Here is a 22,211-nt window from a genome sequence, read left to right as displayed (position 1 = left end):
AGTTACAATTCCAATCAATTGTCACCCTGTACGTGCAAACGGTGGCGCCATGTCAAGCGAACAGGACTGAAAGTTCCTGGCCACGTTAAACGGCCTAACATGTTTGTCAGCCGCATACATAGGCCAGTTAAGCTATTTCAGTTGTCGGTCGGTACAACCACTTCATTAACTACATGTACTCAGATCTAGTAAGGATACGGATTTCATTAACCCCACGTGCACAGCTCAACCGATAACCCCGAGCAGGCATAACATGCCACCTTGGATTTACAGGAATACTTTGTATAGCGAAATTTGAGCGCATGGAGTGAGTGAGTGAGTTAATATTTAACGCCGCATCGGCAATATCTGGCACCCGTGAACGGCCTCCTCCTCGTGGTACTGGGTAATGCTAAGTGCTCGCCAACCCCCCGTGTGGATCCGGGGGCATATCTGGTCCATCAACCCGTTTGCCGTGGGTTGCGGCCCTGTGTCGGTGGAGGACGGGAGTCTGGGGGTTGAGGGCACTGTTCCCTTTGCTCAACACACCCCTTCAACCCTTACTTCACCTAGACGGGATGTTGAATGGGCCCGGTTCCACCAATCGGCTGGTCATGCCAATCCCTGTGCATAGATTAAAGATTTATTTGTCATTGCACAAGTATGATTTGGAACTGATTTTGATTGATTTTGGTCTTGGCTTTAATATCTAAAACTTGTTTGATGTTGAATTATGTTGCTTTGAACTTTGCCTAGAGTCTTATGCCAGAAGGCGATGGCTCATGGGCAATTCTGGTAGACTAATTATTTATAATTCTTCTACTGGAGTATATCATCCGGGTATCCTTGGTGCTGCAAGCTGGAGGCCCGCTTGCTTTAGCATTGTCCTTGTGATACTCCCTGGTGGGTGCGGAGCTCGGATGATGAACCATATGACACCAATCATGGCTTATGAAATACCCCACCCCCCCACCCCCCCCCCCCAAAAAAAAAAAAACAAACCCCCAAAAAAACAAAACAAAAAAAACAAACAAACAAAAAAACAAAAAACAAACAAGAAATAGTCCACTTTAAATTGATCCTGTCGATATTGACCACAGACAGTCTCTATCGATTGAGTACTGGTCACGTTTTCTTGTTGTTGAGACTCCTGACAAAACACCATTAAAGCTGAACCCTTTCGCAGTATCTAACGGTATTCAAGGTATTGCAGGAGATGTTAAGAACATTAGACGCTCACGTTCGGGTGCCTTACTCATTGAGTGCAGCAAGAAACAACAACCAACCAACTTGATGAGTATTGAATCTTTTGTGGGTATTTCGGTCACGGTCTCTGCTCACAAGACCTTGAACACGAGTAAAGGTATCACCAGACATCGGGATATATTGTTTGCTGACATGACCGAACTTGATATAGCATGTGAAATGAAAGATCAAGGTGTGCTGTATGTGAAGCGCTTTTCAACCCGAAAAAACAATGAAACATTCCAAACAAATACCTATCTGTTTTCTTTTTCATCGCCAAATGCATGTTCCTGCAATATCCAAGTTGAAACCTACATCCCCAACCCACTCAGGTGTTTTAAATGCCAGAAATATGGACACGGTGTAAATACCTGCACATTGTCTGTTGTGTGTGCTCACTGCGGTGAGAAGACACACACAACAGAAGATTGTGACAGTCATTTTAAAAAATGCACCAACTGCTAAGGCGACCATTCTTCTTCTCTGAAACAGTGTCCAATCTGGAAAGAGCAAATGGCAATAAACAGACTAAAGTTTACCCAAAACATCTCTTTTTCTGAGGCAAAAAAACTGGTGAAGAGATCTGACCTTACAGAAAGTTATGCTACAGAAGCAAAATCATCATCTGAATCCAGCTCTAAAATAACAAAATCATCCACACGATGCCAAACTACCTTCACTTGAATCAGTTCCGACTCCCCACAGGTTTTATACCCTACTCTATCATCCCAGACTGAGGAATCACTTCCTACTACATCCAAGTCCTGTGATCATAAGTCATCTTCACAGTCACGCTCTGAGTCTCATTCAACAGCTGATAGACAACAAATTGTTAAAACTAAACCCAAACCTAAGTCTGATGTTTCAAAACAACAAAGTGGCAAAGCTCCTAAAGGGACACACACAAAAAATTCAGTTGTTCAACAAATATGGATCTCTTGAAGACTTGGACGTATCTGAAAACGTCCATTCTATTGCACATAGCTTGTCGCCCTCAAAAAAAGTGCGGGGTAGATCCCCAATAAATCCCCCCAAAAGATAGTTTATTGCAATAATATTGTACAGTGGAACTGCAGAGGACTGAGGACTAATTTACATGAATTACAGCTATTAGTCCAAGATTTTACATCTTCAGCGCTATGTCTCCAAGAGACATATTTAAAACAAACAGATACATTTGACCTTCGCCATCTTAATGCATATCATTGTTTTTCACCTTCGGGTGATAGGGCCACTGCCGGATCATCCATTCTAGTCAGTCAAAACGTTATTCAAAGCCCTGTTCCACTTATTACTAATATGCAGGCTATTGCTGTGAGAATTACTTTACATGTAGCGTTTACGCTGTGCTCTCTTTAAATTTCGCCGTCTTCGACGTTTGCCAAAACTGATCTTCAAGCTCTATATGACCAACTCCCGAAGCCCTGTATTATAATGGGAGATTAAAATGGGCACAACCCACTCTGTGGTAGTGTAACTGCAAACACTAAAGGTAAATTGTTGGAGGACTTTTGTTCTGATAATGATTTATGTATTTATGATGATGGTTCCAACACATACTTACACCCTGGTACAGGGACCTATTCTGCTCTTGACTTGTCATTGACAAATTCAGGACTACTAAATGAATTCGAATGGTCAGTCCACGATGACCTCTGTGGAAGTGACCATTTTCCCACTATATTAAAATCTGTAGCTTCATCTGATGTTCCTCCATCATCAAGGTGGAATTTTAAAAAGGCTAACTGGGCCTTATATTAAACACTGTGTGCGGAGCAAACTTAAACCTGAACGTTTTATTGACGTTCCAGATGCTATTAAATGTTTTTCCGAGGAACTGAATTCCATAGCTGATAAATGTATACCAAATTCCCCTGCAGTTCCACATATTAGAAAACCATGGTTCAGCGATGAATGCAAACAAGCTAGGAAGGCAAGGAAAAAAGCAGAACATTATTTCCGTCACCATCATATGGTGCATAATTTAAATAAATTTAACATTTTAAATGCAAAAGAGCGGCGTACTTTTAAAGAGAACAAACGCCAATCTTGGCAAAATTATGTATCCAACATAAATTCTAGGACACCCATGTCGAAGGTATGGAACATGGTCCAGAAAATTAAAGGTAAAGGTACTACGTCTACTGTCCATCATCTTAAACATGGAGATCAATTACTTACTGATAAATCAGATATTGCGAATAAACTGGGCGAAACTCTCGCTAAACATTCTTCCTCTTCTAATTACGTACCTAAATTTCAGCACTATCAAAAACAACAAGAAAAGAAAACTATTAATTTCAATTCTGATATTGGGGAAGAATATAATGAAACGTTTTCTATTCACGAACTCCATACTGCTCTTGATCAAGCTCATGACTCTTCCACAGGAGCTGATAACATACACTGACCCAAAAAAGAAACGCATAGCTGAAATCTCATTTTTAAAGTAGATTTTTTTCGGAAAATATGGAATGGAATGACAATTAATGTAAATATTAAGTGTTTTTATAGTCAATACAACCAAAACAGACAAACAAACACAACCTCTGGTGATTATTCGCCACACCACAGCACCTTGAAAACGCTTTGTATAATCTGCACGTGGGAAAATCTGAAAGCATTATGCACGTGTAAATGCAGGATCTCAATCTTGATTATGATGGCTATAAAAGGGGACAGGTCCTGTTGCGATTCATTCTTCGAATTTCTTTCTATGCGACGCGAAAAATGCCAAGGTTAAATGAAGAAAACAGAAATAGAGCCATTGGACGTCTGGAAGCTGGGGAAAGTCAGTCATCAGTTGCCAGACGTCTGAATGTGAGGCAGAGCACGATTTCCCGTCTCTGGCAACGATACACGCAACACAACTCGACCAGAGACCGTCCAAGGAGTGGGAGACCAAGGGTGACAACTCCAGCACAAGACCGCTACATCCGGGTGCTTCATCTGCGTAATCGGGCCGTCACTGCTACGTATACCGCTGATCACGTTCCTGGGCTGCGTAGAGTCTCTTCACAAACCATCAGGAATCGCCTAAGAGAGCATGGAATTCGACCTATGCGACCTCATGCAGGACCTGTTCTGCATCCCCATCACCGTCGTGCACGTCTTCAGTGGTGCAGGAACGTTCGGGCATGGAACCTCTTGAATTGGAGGAGGATCTGGTTCAGCGATGAGTCACGTTTTCTGCTGTACAGACATGATGGAAGGATGCGTGTTTACAGACGTCGAAATGAGAGATATGCTCGACAGTGCGTTCGTGAGGTCAACAGACACGGTGGTGGAGGTGTAATGATGTGGGGAGGCATATCTATGAACGGCACGACACAGTTGGTGCATGTGCAAGGGAATCTCAATGCTGTACGCTACCGGGATGAAATTCTGAACCGTCATGTTGTTCCTACAATTGACGCTAGAAGGGAAATTTTCCAGCACGACAATGCAAGACCGCACACAGCACGCATTACCACGGATTTCCTTGCCAACAACAACATTACAGTTCTTCCATGGCCCTCAAAATCGCCGGATTTGAACCCAATTGAACATTTATGGGACCAATTGGGTAAACGGTTACGACGTCGACAGCCGCAGCCACAGACACGTCTACAGTTGGTGAATGCGTTGCGAGATGAGTGGAGAAGAATCCCACAAAGGCGGATACGACGTCTTATACAGTCAATGCCCAGGCGATGCAGAGCAGTGATTGATGCCCGTGGTGGTCACACCAGATACTGACTTTCTCACTATGCCATGGAAAATAGAGACGCTTAATACCACTGTGAATGATTGTATATGTCTTGACACACATTTGTTAATACCCGTGTGAATTATCATTGCTCAAGTTCCATTACTTTTTGTGCAATTTAAGTTAATAAATCATCTCGCATAACATTGGATTTTCACCTATGCGTTTCTTTTTTGGGCCAGTGTACATTATCAACTCCTGAAGCACTTACCAGAATCCTGTTTAAAGACGCTCTTATCAATTTTTTACGATATTTGGACTTCCGGGAAATTTCCTTCTTCATGGCGTGATGCTATAGTAGTACCAATACCTAAACCTGGACGTGATCATACGGACCCATCCAATTATCGTCCGATTTCACTAACTAGCTGTGTTTGCAAGACCATGGAATGCATGATAAATAATCGACTTGTTTGGTACTTGGAAACAAATAACCTTATCTCAGATATACAATGTGGTTTCCGTAAAAACAGAAGTACTGTCGATCACTTAGTGCGTTTAGAATCATCTGTGAAAAATGGGCTAATTAATAAGCAACACGCTGTGTCTATCTTTTTTTATCTTGAAAAAGCACATGGCACAACCTGGAAGTATGGCATTTTAAAAGATTTACATGATTTCGGTTTGCGAGATCGTTTACCTGAATTCATAGCCAACTTTTAAAATAACAAACAATTTCAAGTTCGTTTGGGTTCTACCATGTCTGATCATTACAATCAGGATCAGGGTGTTCCATTTAATACATGGATCGTTATTTGTGGATAATTTTACTATTTCTTGTCGTGGTAAAATATGCATACTTTTGAACGGCAACTACAACTGTGTTTAAACAAAATAGATAAATGGTGTCTTGGAAACGGCTTTAAATTTTCGAAATCAAAAACCAATTGTGTATACTTCTGCCGCAAATAGAAGGCCCATAAAGACCCAACACTATTTCTAAGTGGCACCCCAATCAAAGTGGTCAAGGTGGCCAAGTTCTTGGGACTTATTTTCGATTGACATCTGACCTTTTTACTGCATATTAAATCCCTTAAATCTAAATGCCTGAGGGCATTCGATTTATTAAAGGTTGTCTCAAATTCTAAATGGGGATGTGATCAAGCTAACCCTCTCCGCCTGTATCGATCACTGGTCCGCTCCAAACTTGATTATGGCTCCATCGCCTATAAGGGAGCTTTTAACAGCAACCTAAAGCTGTTCACCCCCAAGGTCTAAGACTTTGTCTAGGGTCCTTTAGACCCTCTCCTGTTAACAGTCTCTACGCCAAAGCAGATGAACCATCTCTTACACAACGTCGAATAAAATTAACTTTACAATATATCACAAAATTATACTCTAACGAATCTAACCCCGCTCATATCTGTGTTTTCAATCCTCAGTATGAGGATTTGTATAACAACAAGTCGCCTCCTGTTCCGCCTCTTGGGCTCAGAATAAAGCCATTTATTGCTGCTGCTGTCATTGAGCTGGATCATATAGATCCCTCCCGTCCTTTTTCTTCTCCTTCTTGGCAATTGGTCCTCAAAATTAAGGTGTTTCTTTTCCTGTAACTTCTGGTATCTCTGAAATTCAGGAACATAATTTTCTGATGAAGAATTTTTGGCAAGCGTTTCGCCAAGTTTATTGGCAATTTGAGATGTGTCAGTAATCAAACTATCACCATCTTTAAGATGGTAAACAGCAGATTTCGAACCCTTGCCGTTTATTCTCTGAACCATGTTCCATACCTTGGACACTGGTGTGCGTGAATTAATCCTGGAGACATAGTTCCTCCAGGACAGCTGTTTGTTTTGTTTGAACGAACGACGCGCCTTCGCATTTAGTACTTTAAACTTAGTTAAGTTATGGACATTTGGATGATTTCGTAAATAATTCTCTGCTCTTTACCTCGCTTTTCTAGCCTGTTTACAGTCTGTATTAAATCACGCCTTCCGTACATGTGGATTTGTAGAGGATTGTGGTATACACACTGCAGCTATCTCATTTAAAACGTCAGAAAAACGCTGAATTTTATCACGCGTATGACTGAAATATGAAGGTTGGAGTTTAGATGAGCACAATGTTTTAAATAAGGACCAATCTGCCTTAGAAAAATTCCATCTTGTGTAAGATGGAGCTTCAGATGGGGATATTTCTGATAAAATAGTTGGAAAGTGGTCACTTCCACAGAGGTCATTGTGGACTGTCCAATCAAATTCATGAAGTAGATTAGAGTCTGCAAGAGACAAATCCAGAGAAGAGTAGGTACCGGTTGCAGGATGCAGATATGTATTTGAGTCATCATTGTATATACAGAGTTCATTATTGGATATAAAATCTTCCAGTATTTTACCTTTACTGCTAGTATTTGTACCACCCCCGATTGGGTTGTGGCCATTCAAATCACCCATTATAAAGCACGGTTTGGGTAAACAGAGGGTACACGCTTCAGCATGGCTGATATTTTGAGAATGTTTTATTCTATTGACTTCCATTTCCCTCTTCCATATCGGACAATCTTTTGATGAGGAGGAATGCTTTCCTGAACAGTTGACACATTTTTTAAAGTTATTTGTACAGTCCTCTGTAACATGAGATTGCTCCCCACAATGAGCACAAGTAATACGGTTGGAGCAAGAATTTATCCCATGACCAAATTTCTGGCATTTAAAGCACCTCATTGGATTTGGTATATACATTTCAACTGGAAGATTGCAATACCCAGCTTTGATTGACTTTGGTGCCGTTGGAGAGACAAATGACAATAAATATGTGTTTGTGATAACTACTTCAGAATTTTGACGCCTCGTAAAACGTTTCATGTGCGTGACACCTTGATCTTTCAGTTCAACCATGATGTCAAGCTCCGTCATGTCCTCTAATAGATTATCTCGATCCCTGACAATGCCTTTACTTGAATTGAGTGTACGATGGGTTGACACTAAAACAGGGCATCCGGACAGCGTAAGAATTAACAACAGGTTGGTTGCTTGTTTTCGTTTACTACATTCTATGAGTAACGACGCAGATCTCAGTCTCCTGATATTTTTCACGTCTCCTGCAATACCATACACTGCTTTGGAAACAGGAAACGGATTGAGTTGAATTGGTTTCATATCCACAGATTCTATCACTAGAAATCTCGGCCAATAGTGTACCTGTTTCAATGGTCGATAACTGTCATTTGTGCTTTGGTCATTATCAAGCTGACATTTTTTTCTCAGGGGTGTTTTAGGTTCCATGTTAATGTATATAAGATTCATCATCCCATCTCCCCACCCATCACCGAGTATCATAAAGACAATGCTATCTACAAGTGGATCTCAGACCTGCAGCACCAAGGATACTGGGATGATATACTCAAGCACAAGGATTAAACAAGTAATCAGTCTACCAGATTGGCCCATGAGCCATCGCCTTCTGGCACCAACATCTAGGCAAATTTTATCAAATTTGAAAATTCATATATCATACAATATATACTTAAAACCAATTATGTCAACATTGTGTCCAAGTCAAATAGGTATTGAGCAACGAAATTTAGTGCTCAGGGCTCGGCATGACCAGCCGATTGGTTGAACAGGGCCCATTCAACCTCACGTCTAGGTGAAGTAAGTGTCGAAGGGGTGTGTTGAGCAAAGGGAACACGATTACAGGCCCCCAGTGTCCTCAACCCCCAGACTCCCGTCCTCCACCGACACAGGGCCGCAACCCACGGCAAACGGGTTGGTGGACCATATATGCCCCCGGGTTCACAACGGGGGTGTTGGCGAGCTCTGGGCGTTACCAAGCACCCACCACGAGGAGGTGGCTCGCCACGGGTGCCCCTCCGTTCTGCATCCCTTGTGATGAAATAATCACGGTCAGGCATATCTTGCTTGACTGTGTCGAATATTCCATCACAAGGGATAAATATTTCAAATCACGAACTATGAAGGATCTTTTTAGTACCATAATATCTCGTTTAATTCTAGCATTTTAAAAAGACTTAGATTTAATAGCAGACCTGTAAATAGATAAATATTTTATGATCGGAAGTTTAAATCCTCGAGGGGGGTTGAAGTACTGTAAAGTTATTGTCCTCCTGAGAGGATACGTGAGTCCACAGACTTTCAAAGTAAATTCAAACTCTCCGTTATTTTAATCACAGTATATATGTCCTTTTAAATGTACGGACATGTGCCTAAATTGCTAATGACTCAGGGTCTGGTGTAAATCCAGTTAGGGTCCATGCAGATAGCAATAGTAATGTAAGTCCCCATGGTTCCTAGTGTTGTGATCTACCTTCAGTTGCTGGCAATCTATAGCCCATTTTTATATTGTATTGTCCACTATAGTTAAACTGTTTTAGATTCAATTACTAGTCTTAAATGGATATCTGTGATATATATTAGTGGTTTTACTGTTCTTTGTCAACAGGGTTTTAGTTTCTTATATTTGTTCATTCTACAATGTCATTGTTACTTGTTCTCGTCACGATATGGCTGCAATATTGCCGATGTGACGATAACTATTAACTCACTCACTCACTCACTAACGAATTACATTATAAACAGGAATAAAATCAGTTAAAAAGTAAATATAGCAATTACAAATCCTTATTTACAGATGGGTCCAAGGATATCGCCTAGACTGCCAGATAGCAGCTCTATTTTTACAGCTAAAGCAAACGCCATATTAACGACTCTTTAATATATTCAAAGACATCCTAAACGTAAATAATATATAACCTATTCAGACTCTCTTTCTTCTATTATATTTATCATGTAAACATCCACTTTTAACAGAAATTATTGAACTGAGTAATGATCTTGCGACTGGCCAATACGACATCGTCTTCTGTTGGTTACCCACCCATTTTGGAATCTCTGGTAACACTTTGGCTGACCTTGCTGTTAAGGCAGCACTCAACACATCTGTGGTACCACTTCTTATTCCATACACTGATTATAGAGCTACCATTAGAGCTTATATCCGTGATCTGATGCAGAAGACGTGGGACACGCAAGTGGGCATTGATACATTACATGCAATAAAACCTTATGTTGGTTATACCTACTTGGGTTGTCAGTCTAGATGTGAAGAGGTCATCATGGGCATGTCGTATTAGCCATACGAGATATACTCATGAATGCCTACTGAAAGGTGAAGCCTTGTGATGAAAGAATCACGGTCAAGCATGTCCTGCTTGACTGTGTTGAATATTCCATCACAAGAGATCAGTATTTTATATCATGAACTATGAAGGATCGTTTTACCAATACCAGTTAGTAGATAAATATTTTATAATTGGAAGTTTGAATGAGTATATTAGATTGTTCGTGGCTGTATCCTCGAGGGGCATTAAAGTACTGCAACATTATTGCCCTCATGAAAGGGTAGGTAAGTCCCCAAACATTTCCAACTACATTTAGACATTTCACCTATTTAATCGTAGAATATGTGTATTTTTATTTAGGGCTAGATGTGTATAAATTCCCCACCAACAAAACAACGAGCAAGCAAACAAAAACGGAAACCAAAAACAACAAACAAAAAGCAAATAAAAAAAACAAACGAGAGAGAAAAAAATAAACAAAAACAACAATACATTTTAAACAGGACGAAAAAATCGAATTGTCCTGAAGGACACCCGTACCTGAACATTTTCCACATATTGTTCATTAAAATCTGAACGAAGGATTGCAGAATATGTTTGTAAGGTTCATGAATAGTTCATAACCTATACATTACGGATTTTCACGGGAGAACAAGGAAACAAGAATTCTGACGTATCGATTCCTGAAGTCACTTCTGTCTGTAGCATAACTGACTAGTTGAGGAAAGGAGGTGAACCTGTGTTGTGCACGAGAACAAATGGATGCAAATCCAATATTTGTAGCTGTCATCATGCTACACTTTTCGTTAGGTCTGACATCAAAGGGACAGTTTGATGAAACACAGGATATGGTTTTCCCTGCATCTGTGTTCCAGACATTTCTCAGAACGACCCAACAGCAGTGTCGCCGACTCTGTGTGTACTCGTCGAGATGTCTCTCAGTCTACTGGACAACATCCACCAGGGAGTGTCAACTCAGTGCAATGAAGGGGGGTCGAGAAAGTTTGCAAGTGTCTGACAATCACATGTGTCTACCAGTCCAACAGATGGCACAGCAGGTACGTGTGTGTATATGTATTTTATTTGTGACTTCTGTAGTGGTGGTGGTGGTGTGTGTTTGTGTGCGCGCGCGTGTGTGTGATATGTTACAATTGCAAATTAGGTCATTGTTTTATTGTATTTTTGTGAGGATTTAGATGAAAGTTTAGACCAGAGTGAATTTGTCCCGTAACAGACTGTATTTTTACGTATATTTTGGCGGTCAGAGACAAAGAAAACGATTAAAATTGTAAGTTTCTTAGATAGTGAACTAAATTTTGAAACTGAACTCATTATGTTTTTATCATCTACTAGTTCCTCTTAGTGCAGAGCACTCTTACACATTTAAACGAAACATATGATCACGTCACCTTTGATAAAAAGTCGATCAGTTGAAACGTACCATTTCACCATGTGTGCAGAGGCATTCGTTTCATGTTCGTTTTGGGACAATTAACTCAGGGTTTCGTCAGATAAGATCACCACACAAAATGACTGTATTTCCCAAACTGACTAACGTTAGGAAATATACGTTTAATCCGGCGGCCATATGAACAACGTTTGAAATCAACGTATCATGTGGTTGTCAGATTTTCACACCTTTAAAGGGGTGCATTTACGTGCATTTCACCGGTGTGTAAATCAGGCCATTGTTTTCAGGTGTTTTGGCAGTACGTGTAACGTATGTAAATGGTGTGACTGAAGGAGATGCATTTAATACCTTGGAAATATCTTACGGCCAAGGTTAGGTTTGTAATATATTTCGTTCCCGACTAAATGGTTGGTGATAGGTAAACAGAGTGTTATTAGATAGGCACTACTTTCACATGTATTCAATGTTTCTGTAACATATCTGTCACAGCAGGTTCGTTAGCGAGTCCGACCAGTGTACTTAGATAACTAAAAACACATAGTTAAAGGTTACATGCAACCAAAAAATGAAACATAATTAAAACACATATATCACTTATTCATGACATATAATATACATTGCTGCTTTTAAAAAAACCATATAAACAAAATTATAAGCGTACAATCGCGATTCAAAAGTGCAATATTTTGTACTTGGGCTTACTTTCCCCGAAACGAAGCCCTCGGGAGACCGAACCCAATCATAGCGGGTGGATATGCACTCAAGTGTAACGACGGCTTCCGACTGACTGTTTCATTTGCTGATATGCTGAGGGTTCATTGTGTGTTCGGAAAGATGATCTGTTTGATCGGCATTTTAGAAGTATAGCCAGTCACAAGAAAGTAAGATTCTTTATGGATAACAACTTCTTTTTGTGTACTTGATGCGTCGTTTCAGTATGGATTCATATACTGTTGTCAAACAAAATCATATACACTAAAAGAAGTCGTTATCCATGAAGAATGTATATAGAGATGTTGGGTTTGGAAAATACATGTTCTCTGAATTTGCGCTCGGTCCAATCAAAAATCATGTCAGTAGAGATGGTAAACTACTGCGTGGCTGGAATCTGTCATTCGTCCAAGTACAAAGCAGGATTTAAAACTCCTGCACCAGTTTCCGTTAGATCCAGTCATCCGGAAAAGATGAACGTAGTATGTTTGCAACCCACAGACATAAAAACATGTCATGTGTAACACACGTACCTAATTACATAATGTGGCAGACACGGGACTCGGGAGTCATAAATCAACTTATTTTTTGTATGTCGTATAGTCTGATAGGTGTTAAGTTCAAATTGCACGTGGTCAATGATTGAAGCTTTGTATTGCATGTTGTCTTTAGCAGACAGACAGGCAGACATATAGGCGTGAATAAACCAGACACTGAGCTTTCTGTGTGACAGAGACTGTTTACCACAATCAACAATTTTTTTTACGTAACGAGTAGATTATTTACTTGTTTGTGTACGCAACCAAGATTAGACTACTGCTCACGACCTCAGACGCTGGGCATGCATACTGTTTCAAGCACCGCGAACCTATTCACTGTGCATGCGTTATGGACGCAGCGCAGCAAAGCTGTTGAAACCAGGGGGGAATTTAGTGAAACGTTTGAACTCCGATTTCGCGGGCTGTTTTCCATCGCGTTTTTGTCAACTTTATAGGTTGAATTGGCATTCTTGATGATTTGTTTCGGTAAGTGCTTACCGAAATGTACCAGAATCTTCAAAGTTGTTTTTTACGTTGCATGTGGCCTTTAAGTGATACCACAACTGAGCACAACTATTAGCGTGTATCTTTCTTGACACATCCAAGATTTCTGTTTAATAAAGGGTCTGTGAGACAAAGCTATATGTATATGTATGAGCATGTATGTGTATGTGTGCATGCATGTGTGTTAGAGGGAGATTAATTTTTAGGACACAAAATCTGCAGAAAGCTCACAGAGTTGGTATGATATTTTGATTATGATCAATGTTCCTTGAAATATTCCCACTTACGGTAAAGTTTTGGTCTTAGTACACCTTTGACTCTGACATTATTTACTATAGTCAGGGCCCTAATGTTCTAGTGAGATGGACATAATGATAGTGATAACACTGGAACAGTTGTGCAAAGGGGAAGCTGTTAGCTCTTGGGCTACAAGGGTCGACTGAATCTTCCCTTTACATAACATATATAATGATATACCCTTGAGAATTATAAAAATGGCGCTTACGCTCATATTTTCATGAAATGCATCCACAGATGATTGAATATCAATAGTTGGAGTTGTTTATCTAAAATGATTTGCAAAAGAAGAGAGAGCTGAAGCTGTTGCTGCCGATGCATTTGTTACCAGTCAAACAGCTTCGGAGAGTGCCCTACTTCTGATGAATATCTAAAAAGAAGACATGATTGAAATCGACGTCAGTGTACAAAGGCAATGATAATGCTGTTGCTAAACCATGATGAATTCATGGCACCCCAAACGGGGTTAAGTCAATAACTGAAAGATGTTGTGTTGATTTTTAACACTACCCTTTTGAGACTTAGCTGATCTTTTCTGTCATGTGCTTTGAATATGTGTCAGAACACAACTGCGGTTTGGGAATAGTCACAGTGATTGGTGTTGGAAAAACGGAATCTCCAGAAATGGTGGCATACCTTCTGTCCTCAAAGAAGTGCCGAAGGAGAGCCAGATTCTTTGGGTGCAAAGTTGAAACAGTATTAGTTTCGTTGAGACAGGAACCCAGCTGTGCTTGACAGTAAAGTGTTTCAGTGGAAAGGCTTCAAAGGCATGGAATAGACATTATACAGAAGGAACATCATTTGATCATCTTTCGACCATGTGGACATTTGAGTGTAAGCAATGAAATCTGATTGATAAGAATAGTAGTTGTGGAAATTTCGATTTATTGTACCTGATGGTGATCAAGGAGCATACGAAAGTTTTAACATCATTTTTGCTGTTAGTGCTCTAGCTGGAACAGGTGCCAGATTCAATAGGCAGTTTGTTGTTTCCACTTCATGACATGTTGACAGTTGATCTGATGAACATGGACGAAATGAGCCTTAAAGTGTGTGAATGCTATATATCGTGAATAATCCATTAGGTTAGTTGCATATTATGCAGTATCGTTCAGAGGAACTGGGAAAGGGATTAGGTTAAAGAGATTCATAGCTGCAGACAATTATGACAAAGGAGGCTTTATGGACACATAGAGCTTGTTAATTTCCATTTAAGCATATATGAATTTACCATGATTGTAATACTGTGCTGGTATATGAGTGAGTGATCTAATATTTATTACATCGGCATTAATTCAGCCATATCGTGAGGAGTGTTTGATATTGAAATAAAATATGTATACATTATTAAATGTCGTCAAAGGACAGTAAAACAACTAGAATATCACAGTTACAATTAACACTCGTTTAGAAAATTAAAACTAGTAGCTCTGTTTGGACAAAACGATATATAATACGGACTATACGTCACCAACAACTGAAGTTAGATCACCATGGAGATCTACAGTACACAGACGGAAAGAAATTATATTTTCCAGCTCAATACTGGCCGAAGAAAGAAGAGAGAAGATTTCTGTAAATCCCCATAAAGGAGATTGAGAACACAAATACAGACAGGCTTAGATTCATTAGAGTATAGTTTGGTAATGTTTGTAAAAACAGTTTTATATGGCGTCGTGTAAGAGATGGTTCATCGGCCGTAGAGACTGTCAACAGATGAGGTTCTGAAAGACTCAGGACAGACACTTAGACCTTGGTGGTGGACAGAATCAAGTAGTTTATGGTTGGTTTTGCAAGCTCCGCCATTTACGATCTATCCATAATCAAGTTTAAATCTATATAAGTGAAGGAGGGTAGTGTGGTCCCTTCCCCACTTTGAATTGGAGACTTATCACAAATCGAACGCCTTCAGGTATATAGCTTTGAGAGTTTTAATATGTGGCAGGAATGTTAAATGGGAATTAGACCTTAGAACTTGGGCTCCTTTACAACTTTGATGGGTGGACCCATACTTTAACAGACTGATCTCAGGATGTGTCATTGTGCCATTGTTCATTTAAATGTTTTAGAAGCCCGCGCACGCTGTGACCAAATACAAGCTCAAAGGGGCTGAGCCCTAAACTTTCCTGAAGTGACCGCCTGACAGCAAACAACAACAACAAACTCGCACCCTCATCCCAATCTATCTCTGTCTCAAAAGAACAAGTCTTGATCGTATCATTCAAAGGGTATAAAACCTCTCTAAAGCTCCCTGCGACCCTGGACGATAAGCATTAGACTTAACTTGCTTAATACCTAACTGGTAATGAAACACCTTAGACATAAAGTTTGAGCCCTGATCTGACCGAACATCTGACAAATCAAATAAGGTGAAAAACTTGATCGGAGCCTTGACAATCTTGTGAAGATAAATGTATATTTCTTATACACCTGCTGAAATATGAATTATATATTGTTACGAGAGTCTATTTTCTGTAATTTGATTTATATATTATTGATTACGTTTGATTATTGATTATTATTGATGTATACATTACTTTACATTTCCACAAGATCTTTCGCCGTTCAGCGCCGTTGAACGGCGAAAGATCTTGTGGAAATATAAAGGAGTTTTTGCAAGAAGAAATTTCTGGACTCGTCAAAAAGGAAACCGTGAGCACAGAATTGTGACGTGATCACATAAAACAACTTTGTTTTATCTACCAATGTTCACTGTACAGTCAGAGATGGCCGGAGGGAAGTTATCTGTGCAAACTAGCCCAACTGACTTTTCATCTTTTATTGCCTTGCAGTGCAGCGCAGACATAGATATTCTGTACAGTGCCATGTTGTGTATGATAAACCAAATGTACAGAGTGAACATGTGTTTGCACCCAAAAGACTTTAATGTTACAGTGGAAGCTGACACTCATCGGGAAATAGTCCGTTTAGACAGCGTGCTGGATTGTAGAGCTGATGATAAATGCACAAGCCAGGGGCCAGGGGAAGGACTGAGACTTTATGCTGGTGTTGATAACTTGCCGGATTGGACAGATACCGGTTTTGACAACTTCCACTGTATATCTATACGATCGCAAACTAAGTATTTACAATAAAGCTAAATTAATCAATTATAATATTACTGTTTCATTTTAGAACGGTAACAGTATGTTCTTCTGAACTTCTCGCAAGCCCTTTTTCTTGTATACATATATGGTTATTTGCAGGCTCATCCATGTGCCACCCATCCTTGCAGTGCCAACCAGATGTGCATCCCTGTCAATGCAGTTAAGAAACATGTGTGTGTACGTATTGGTGGTTTAATACCACAAGCTACGACTACTACTACTGCTGATGCTGCTGCTACTTCAGTACCTACTACCCCTGCATCAGCTACAACTACAACCACTACAGCTACTACTCTACCAACCACCACCCCGGCATCAACTACAACTACGATTACTACTACTGCCACTACTACTGCTACTACAACTACTACTATTACTGCTGCTACTGCTACTACTACTGCTACCCCTGCATCAACTACAGCTACCACCACTACAGCTACTACTACATCAACAACCACCCCGGCATCAACTACTACTACTACTACTACTACTACTACTACTACTACTACTACTACTACTACTACTACTACTACCCCTGCATCAACTACAACCACCACAGCTACTGCTACACGGGCAAGCACAACAAAACCATGTATGTACATGTATGCGACAGTATTGTTGTTAAACATTAAGTCATTAAGGTGTTTCCTCATGGTATTCAGTCGCAGATCTGAAAGAGCCTGTCTGAATAGCTATGCTTTTCCCCTTCAACAGAAGGACTTATCAGCAGACGAAATTAAAACTCTGGTTCTAAAATTGATCGGTAACCATAGAAATAAATAACGCCAAAACAAATGCCGAAAAGTTTTCATACCCCAGGACTGACAACGAAATTGTACCGCTTCATTGCCATTTCGGGTGAGTGAGATTAAAGGTCACATCGGCAATATTTCAGCCATATTGTCATGTCATTACTATGTCATTACAAATATTACTTTGTACATCACAATATTGATAAATATATCTCTATTAACCAATTCTAGTAAGGAACATCTGGAAAAGTTGTCAATGTTCCTGTATCATGACTTTCAACAAAGGCGAAATGTCCACTCTACTGCCTGATAAGTCAGTATATTCAATGTACTATAGGTCTGTGGCCTCTTAAGTGCAAATAAAGCATATCATATACTGGTGATATCTCCTGCATATATGAGAAAGAGGCATCAAATCAGGCATTGATATCTTTAACCACAAGGCTAGTCCACAGGCATATGGTGGGATTTGAGCAACTTTATCAACGAGATTCCACACATGTGCACAATGTGTGACGCCTGTTCCTGATGTTTCCCGCAGTGATGTTGCTGGTGTTCCCCGCAGTGATGTTCCTGGTGTTCCCCGCAGTGATGTTGCTGGAATATCGATACATTCGCCGCAAAACTACACTCTTACTCGCATTTTGATTTTAACCCATGGCAAGTGTACTTTCAATTCAAGCACCGTATCCGCATTGCTGATGGGCAAACACTATAGGTTGCAAATCCAGGGTTACATGAGTGTAATATACTTGTGTGTCTTACAGATAACAGTACATGTGTGACGGACATCGACTGTGCTGTACCTCCTGGACGGGCTTGCTCTGGTGGTGTCTGTGTATGTTCCATCGGATACGACATGGACGAGGCCAGCGTTAAATGCCGGAAACTGACAGGTAAACCTACATGCACTTAATAAACTCTCCTCATGCAGTGAAATGGAACATCTGTCTGTATATAAATGTCAGTCATTTACAGCCACTTATGACGTGTGTGCCCGCATGTGTTATGATTCCACATAATTCCACTTAAGAAAAACAGTAGGCATCATCGTCATCGTCTTTTGCAATATTTTATTTCATATTTATTTAGTATATTCACAATACAAATTATTTATGCTACGATACTATCATTATAGTGTTTTAGTAGCCACCGTGTAGACACTTACTTTGAAAATGAATCACTGGCTTTTGTATCAATAACCAACATGACCGTAAACACAGATCATACATTGGTTCTGATGTCGTTTTAGGTCCAACAACACAAGATGCTTTTAAAGCAGCTTGAGTCGGAGTTTTATTGTTGTTTTTACAGACTGCATGTCCGTTGCATCTAATTTCACTGTCTTCATGAACCTGGCCATCAATGGACACAACGTCAGGAGCTTCACTTTCAAGACTGCCGCAGAATGCGCCAAGCTGTGTATGGATGTTAAAGATATCGTGTGCAGATCTTTTGAAACATACATTGGTAACTGCTTCTTGCAGACTCTGACGTGGTTTGATGTCGGCGACGATGACCACCGTTCTCTAATCAATGTTGGGCATTATCAGCGTAGATGTAATTGGTGATCTAGCCTTACCTCACTGATAGTTATTAATATTGAAACAATCTTAATATGACATAGTGGAAGGTGAGAAGGGTGAGTGTTAAAAACTTTTCACAATCTTAATTTTGGGAGTATATTTGTCAAGTGCCGAGTAAACGTGAAACGGGTGTTATCTCGCAAAATCTCGACCAGTAAGCTCAGGCGAAAGAAATGCCAAGAAAACAGAAGATTTCCCACCTTTCCGATTTCGCCGACAGCATAATATATTTTCTCCCAGAGTTTCGGGAAATGAACGCGAACTGGTCAGTCAAGGAACACCTGATGTGGTGTCTATAAATGAACATCATTGACTGCATGCCACGGATTAAACCCAAAACTTTGATCACACACACACACACACACACACACACACACACACACACACACACACACACACACACACACACACACACGCATGCATGCATGCATACATCTGGCGGCGTCTGCATACGTTCTGCTACTGCGATCTATTCGGCAGATTGACACGCTGAGTGACAGGATAACAACAGTTAAAATGAAACTACTTCCTACTAGGTGCCCAACTCATGTCGTCCAATGTTACTGATAATTATAGTGCTTATACAGTTGCTCTTAACAACGTCAAGGTATTGCATGACAGATTGGACTGGACTGGATTTTATCCCTGATAGTTATTCATGTGCTAGTGACTGTATTGAAGCACATAATAAGCACATTACCCCGTGTCTTCTACCAACTGCTGCCGCATACATTCCAGCGACGTCTTTTCGACCATATCTTAACCTTGGCTGTAAGAGAGAAATAGTAAACATCTTAGAGACATATAATAATGGACTCCTCATTCAGTCTAGAATTGAATTAGAATTAATCAAGATGGGGCGAGTCTAGGTCTAGGTCCAGGTATTCTCAAACTCTTCTAGACGTTTCGTATGATTACAGTTTGAAGTGCAACGTCAGTAAAAGTGCTTTGCTTGTGTTCAATGCAGACAGATCTCTTACACCAGCTAGTCTGTATCTTGGTCCATCCCTCAATCTGTTACGTACGATCGCGTTCAGTTGTCTTCATGTGATAAGTCGTATGACAGAACAATGTCAGCATCTGAAAAAGCGCGTGAACTAGTTAATATGTGCCACGACCTTGGGTTCACTCAACCCTGCTATGGTTCACACAGCCCTGTGCTTGTATGTGGAACAGTGTCATTTTACCATGTGCTTTATATGTCGGTACTCTCTGAAACAGTTGGAAAGGTATTTCTGTAGAACGGTACAAGGCCTGTTCAAACGCACAGCTTCTCCTATGGTTGGCTCTTGCCAATTCAAGGATATACAGAAATATATGTCTGCTTATGTATGATAGAATCTGCCGTCTAAATGATGCCTATGCTGTTAAGTCACTATTTCATCATTGTCTATTGAATCCAAATGTATGGCCATCATTGGTAAATCCCCGTCACCTATCCCATACATGGTTAAGTTCATTAACAAGTCTGACATGTTTGATATTGTTAATACATATATCACAACAAGTGCCATAAGCTCTGAAGTAAAATGCAATGATATTGATAAATCCAGAATGTGTCTGTGACGCTCATGAGAGTTTGTTGTATTGCCTTATACCAGAGCCTTTTAATCTAAATAGACTGTGGGAACCAGCTTCACACTGGCTGTAAAATGAATGAATCCAGAAAGTGTATATCTGGAATAATAGCTTCTGATATTGGTAAACATGGAATTATGTCCTGTGCACACCTTCATAGTTTCAGAAATGAATTGTTTTGGAGGATATGTTTTGTTGACGTTTGGTAAAATAATAAGTGCTGATTTCCTTGGTGGATCTTGTACAACACTTAAACTGGTATGACAGAATGGGAAAACGTTATGTTATTACTGGTTGATTTTATGTCTGTCACTCTATTCTGCACAATTCATTGTTTACTCATTTCATTGTGTATTCAACTTAAAGTAGTGTTGTAGCATGTAACAGCCTTCATATTTTGAAGCAAATAAAGATCATCGATCCATCTATGCATGCATGCATGCATACATACATACATACATACATACATACATACATACATACATACATACATACATACATACATACATACATACATACATACATACATACATACATACATACATACATACATACATACATACATACATACATACATGCCATGTACGGCGGGGTAACATATATGGGTCAGGAGAAGTGTCTCGACACAACCACCTATCTGCAGTCGCAGTTAAACATTTGCCATAGAAACACACAAATTATTATAATCGGAATTTTAAAACTACCAAAGGGCACTAATACACCACCAGGCTAATCTACATGGCAAGTTTGGTGAACAAATATAGACCGGTTTCACCGTTCTACTCCGAAAAAAAAACACAACCACCAATATCAGTCTTAGTCAGACTTGTTGCAACGGAAAGAGAAAAACAATAAAACAATCAAACCCACACATGGAACATCAACTTGCAAAGGAGATGCAGTATACCGCATTTAGTGAAGACTGTAGTTTTAGACGTCAGGTCCAGAAACTATGGGAATGCCAACGCATATCCAAGAATCTGTGCCAAGGGGATCACACTGCGCCTGAAATCACCCACCCGCAAAATGGTGATAGATAAAGAGGGCCTGTCGTTTGAAACGTTTCTTCGCCAGTTACGTTCACGTTTTCAGAATATGTCCCACTGGATTCAAAATTTTGGAAACTATGTCTTTATGGTTATGTACGGTGGAACTGTTAATAGCATTAGAAATGTAGTCACACAACTACTTTAAAATGAGTCCACGATTGCTTCTAGATACAAACGTAATTCCCCATTTTCAGTAAAAACATCGAACTTTAGCAATCGACGAGTCGTTTATTAACGTAGACAGGAAAACTGTTTTAGCAACATCATAACAACCGAAATATTTTCAATGCATATGCACATTTTCAGTAGTGATAAAGGACACCTTCATAGTTAATATTTTGTTTATCAATCATAGGTACAAGACGTATGCATTGTGTGGAGTTGTATCCCTTTACTCAGGGCATACATGCACGTATAGATCTAGGTCACTCAACAAGGAGAGCAGTTAAGCCGGACAGTACATATAGTTACACTTTTTACATAATAGACATTGTGTTCCCAGAGATGACCATGCATTTATAACTCAAGCACACACGTATCAGAATGACATGACATATCATCATACACAATACATTTAAGAAACTAAGCATGAACTAATCAAACTAATCAATGACCTTTGAACTCA

At 39.9% G+C, this 22,211-nt stretch overlaps 1 protein-coding gene across 1 annotated transcript; it reads left to right on the top strand.

The window, feature by feature from the left end:
* The first annotated feature begins 10,810 nt into the window (after positions 1-10,810).
* Positions 10,811-18,944, top strand: LOC137260644 (uncharacterized). The gene is made up of 4 exons (XM_067798246.1): positions 10,811-11,110; positions 16,721-17,213; positions 18,141-18,269; positions 18,688-18,944. Exons 1-4 carry the CDS (start codon positions 10,811-10,813, stop codon positions 18,942-18,944), a joined length of 1,179 nt encoding a protein of 392 aa, XP_067654347.1.
* Positions 18,945-22,211: the final 3,267 nt, after the last annotated feature.

This window comes from Haliotis asinina, chromosome 14 (genome assembly GCF_037392515.1).
Source record: "Haliotis asinina isolate JCU_RB_2024 chromosome 14, JCU_Hal_asi_v2, whole genome shotgun sequence".
NCBI lineage: Eukaryota > Metazoa > Mollusca > Gastropoda > Lepetellida > Haliotidae > Haliotis > Haliotis asinina.
This window is presented reverse-complemented; position numbering and strand designations above follow the sequence as displayed.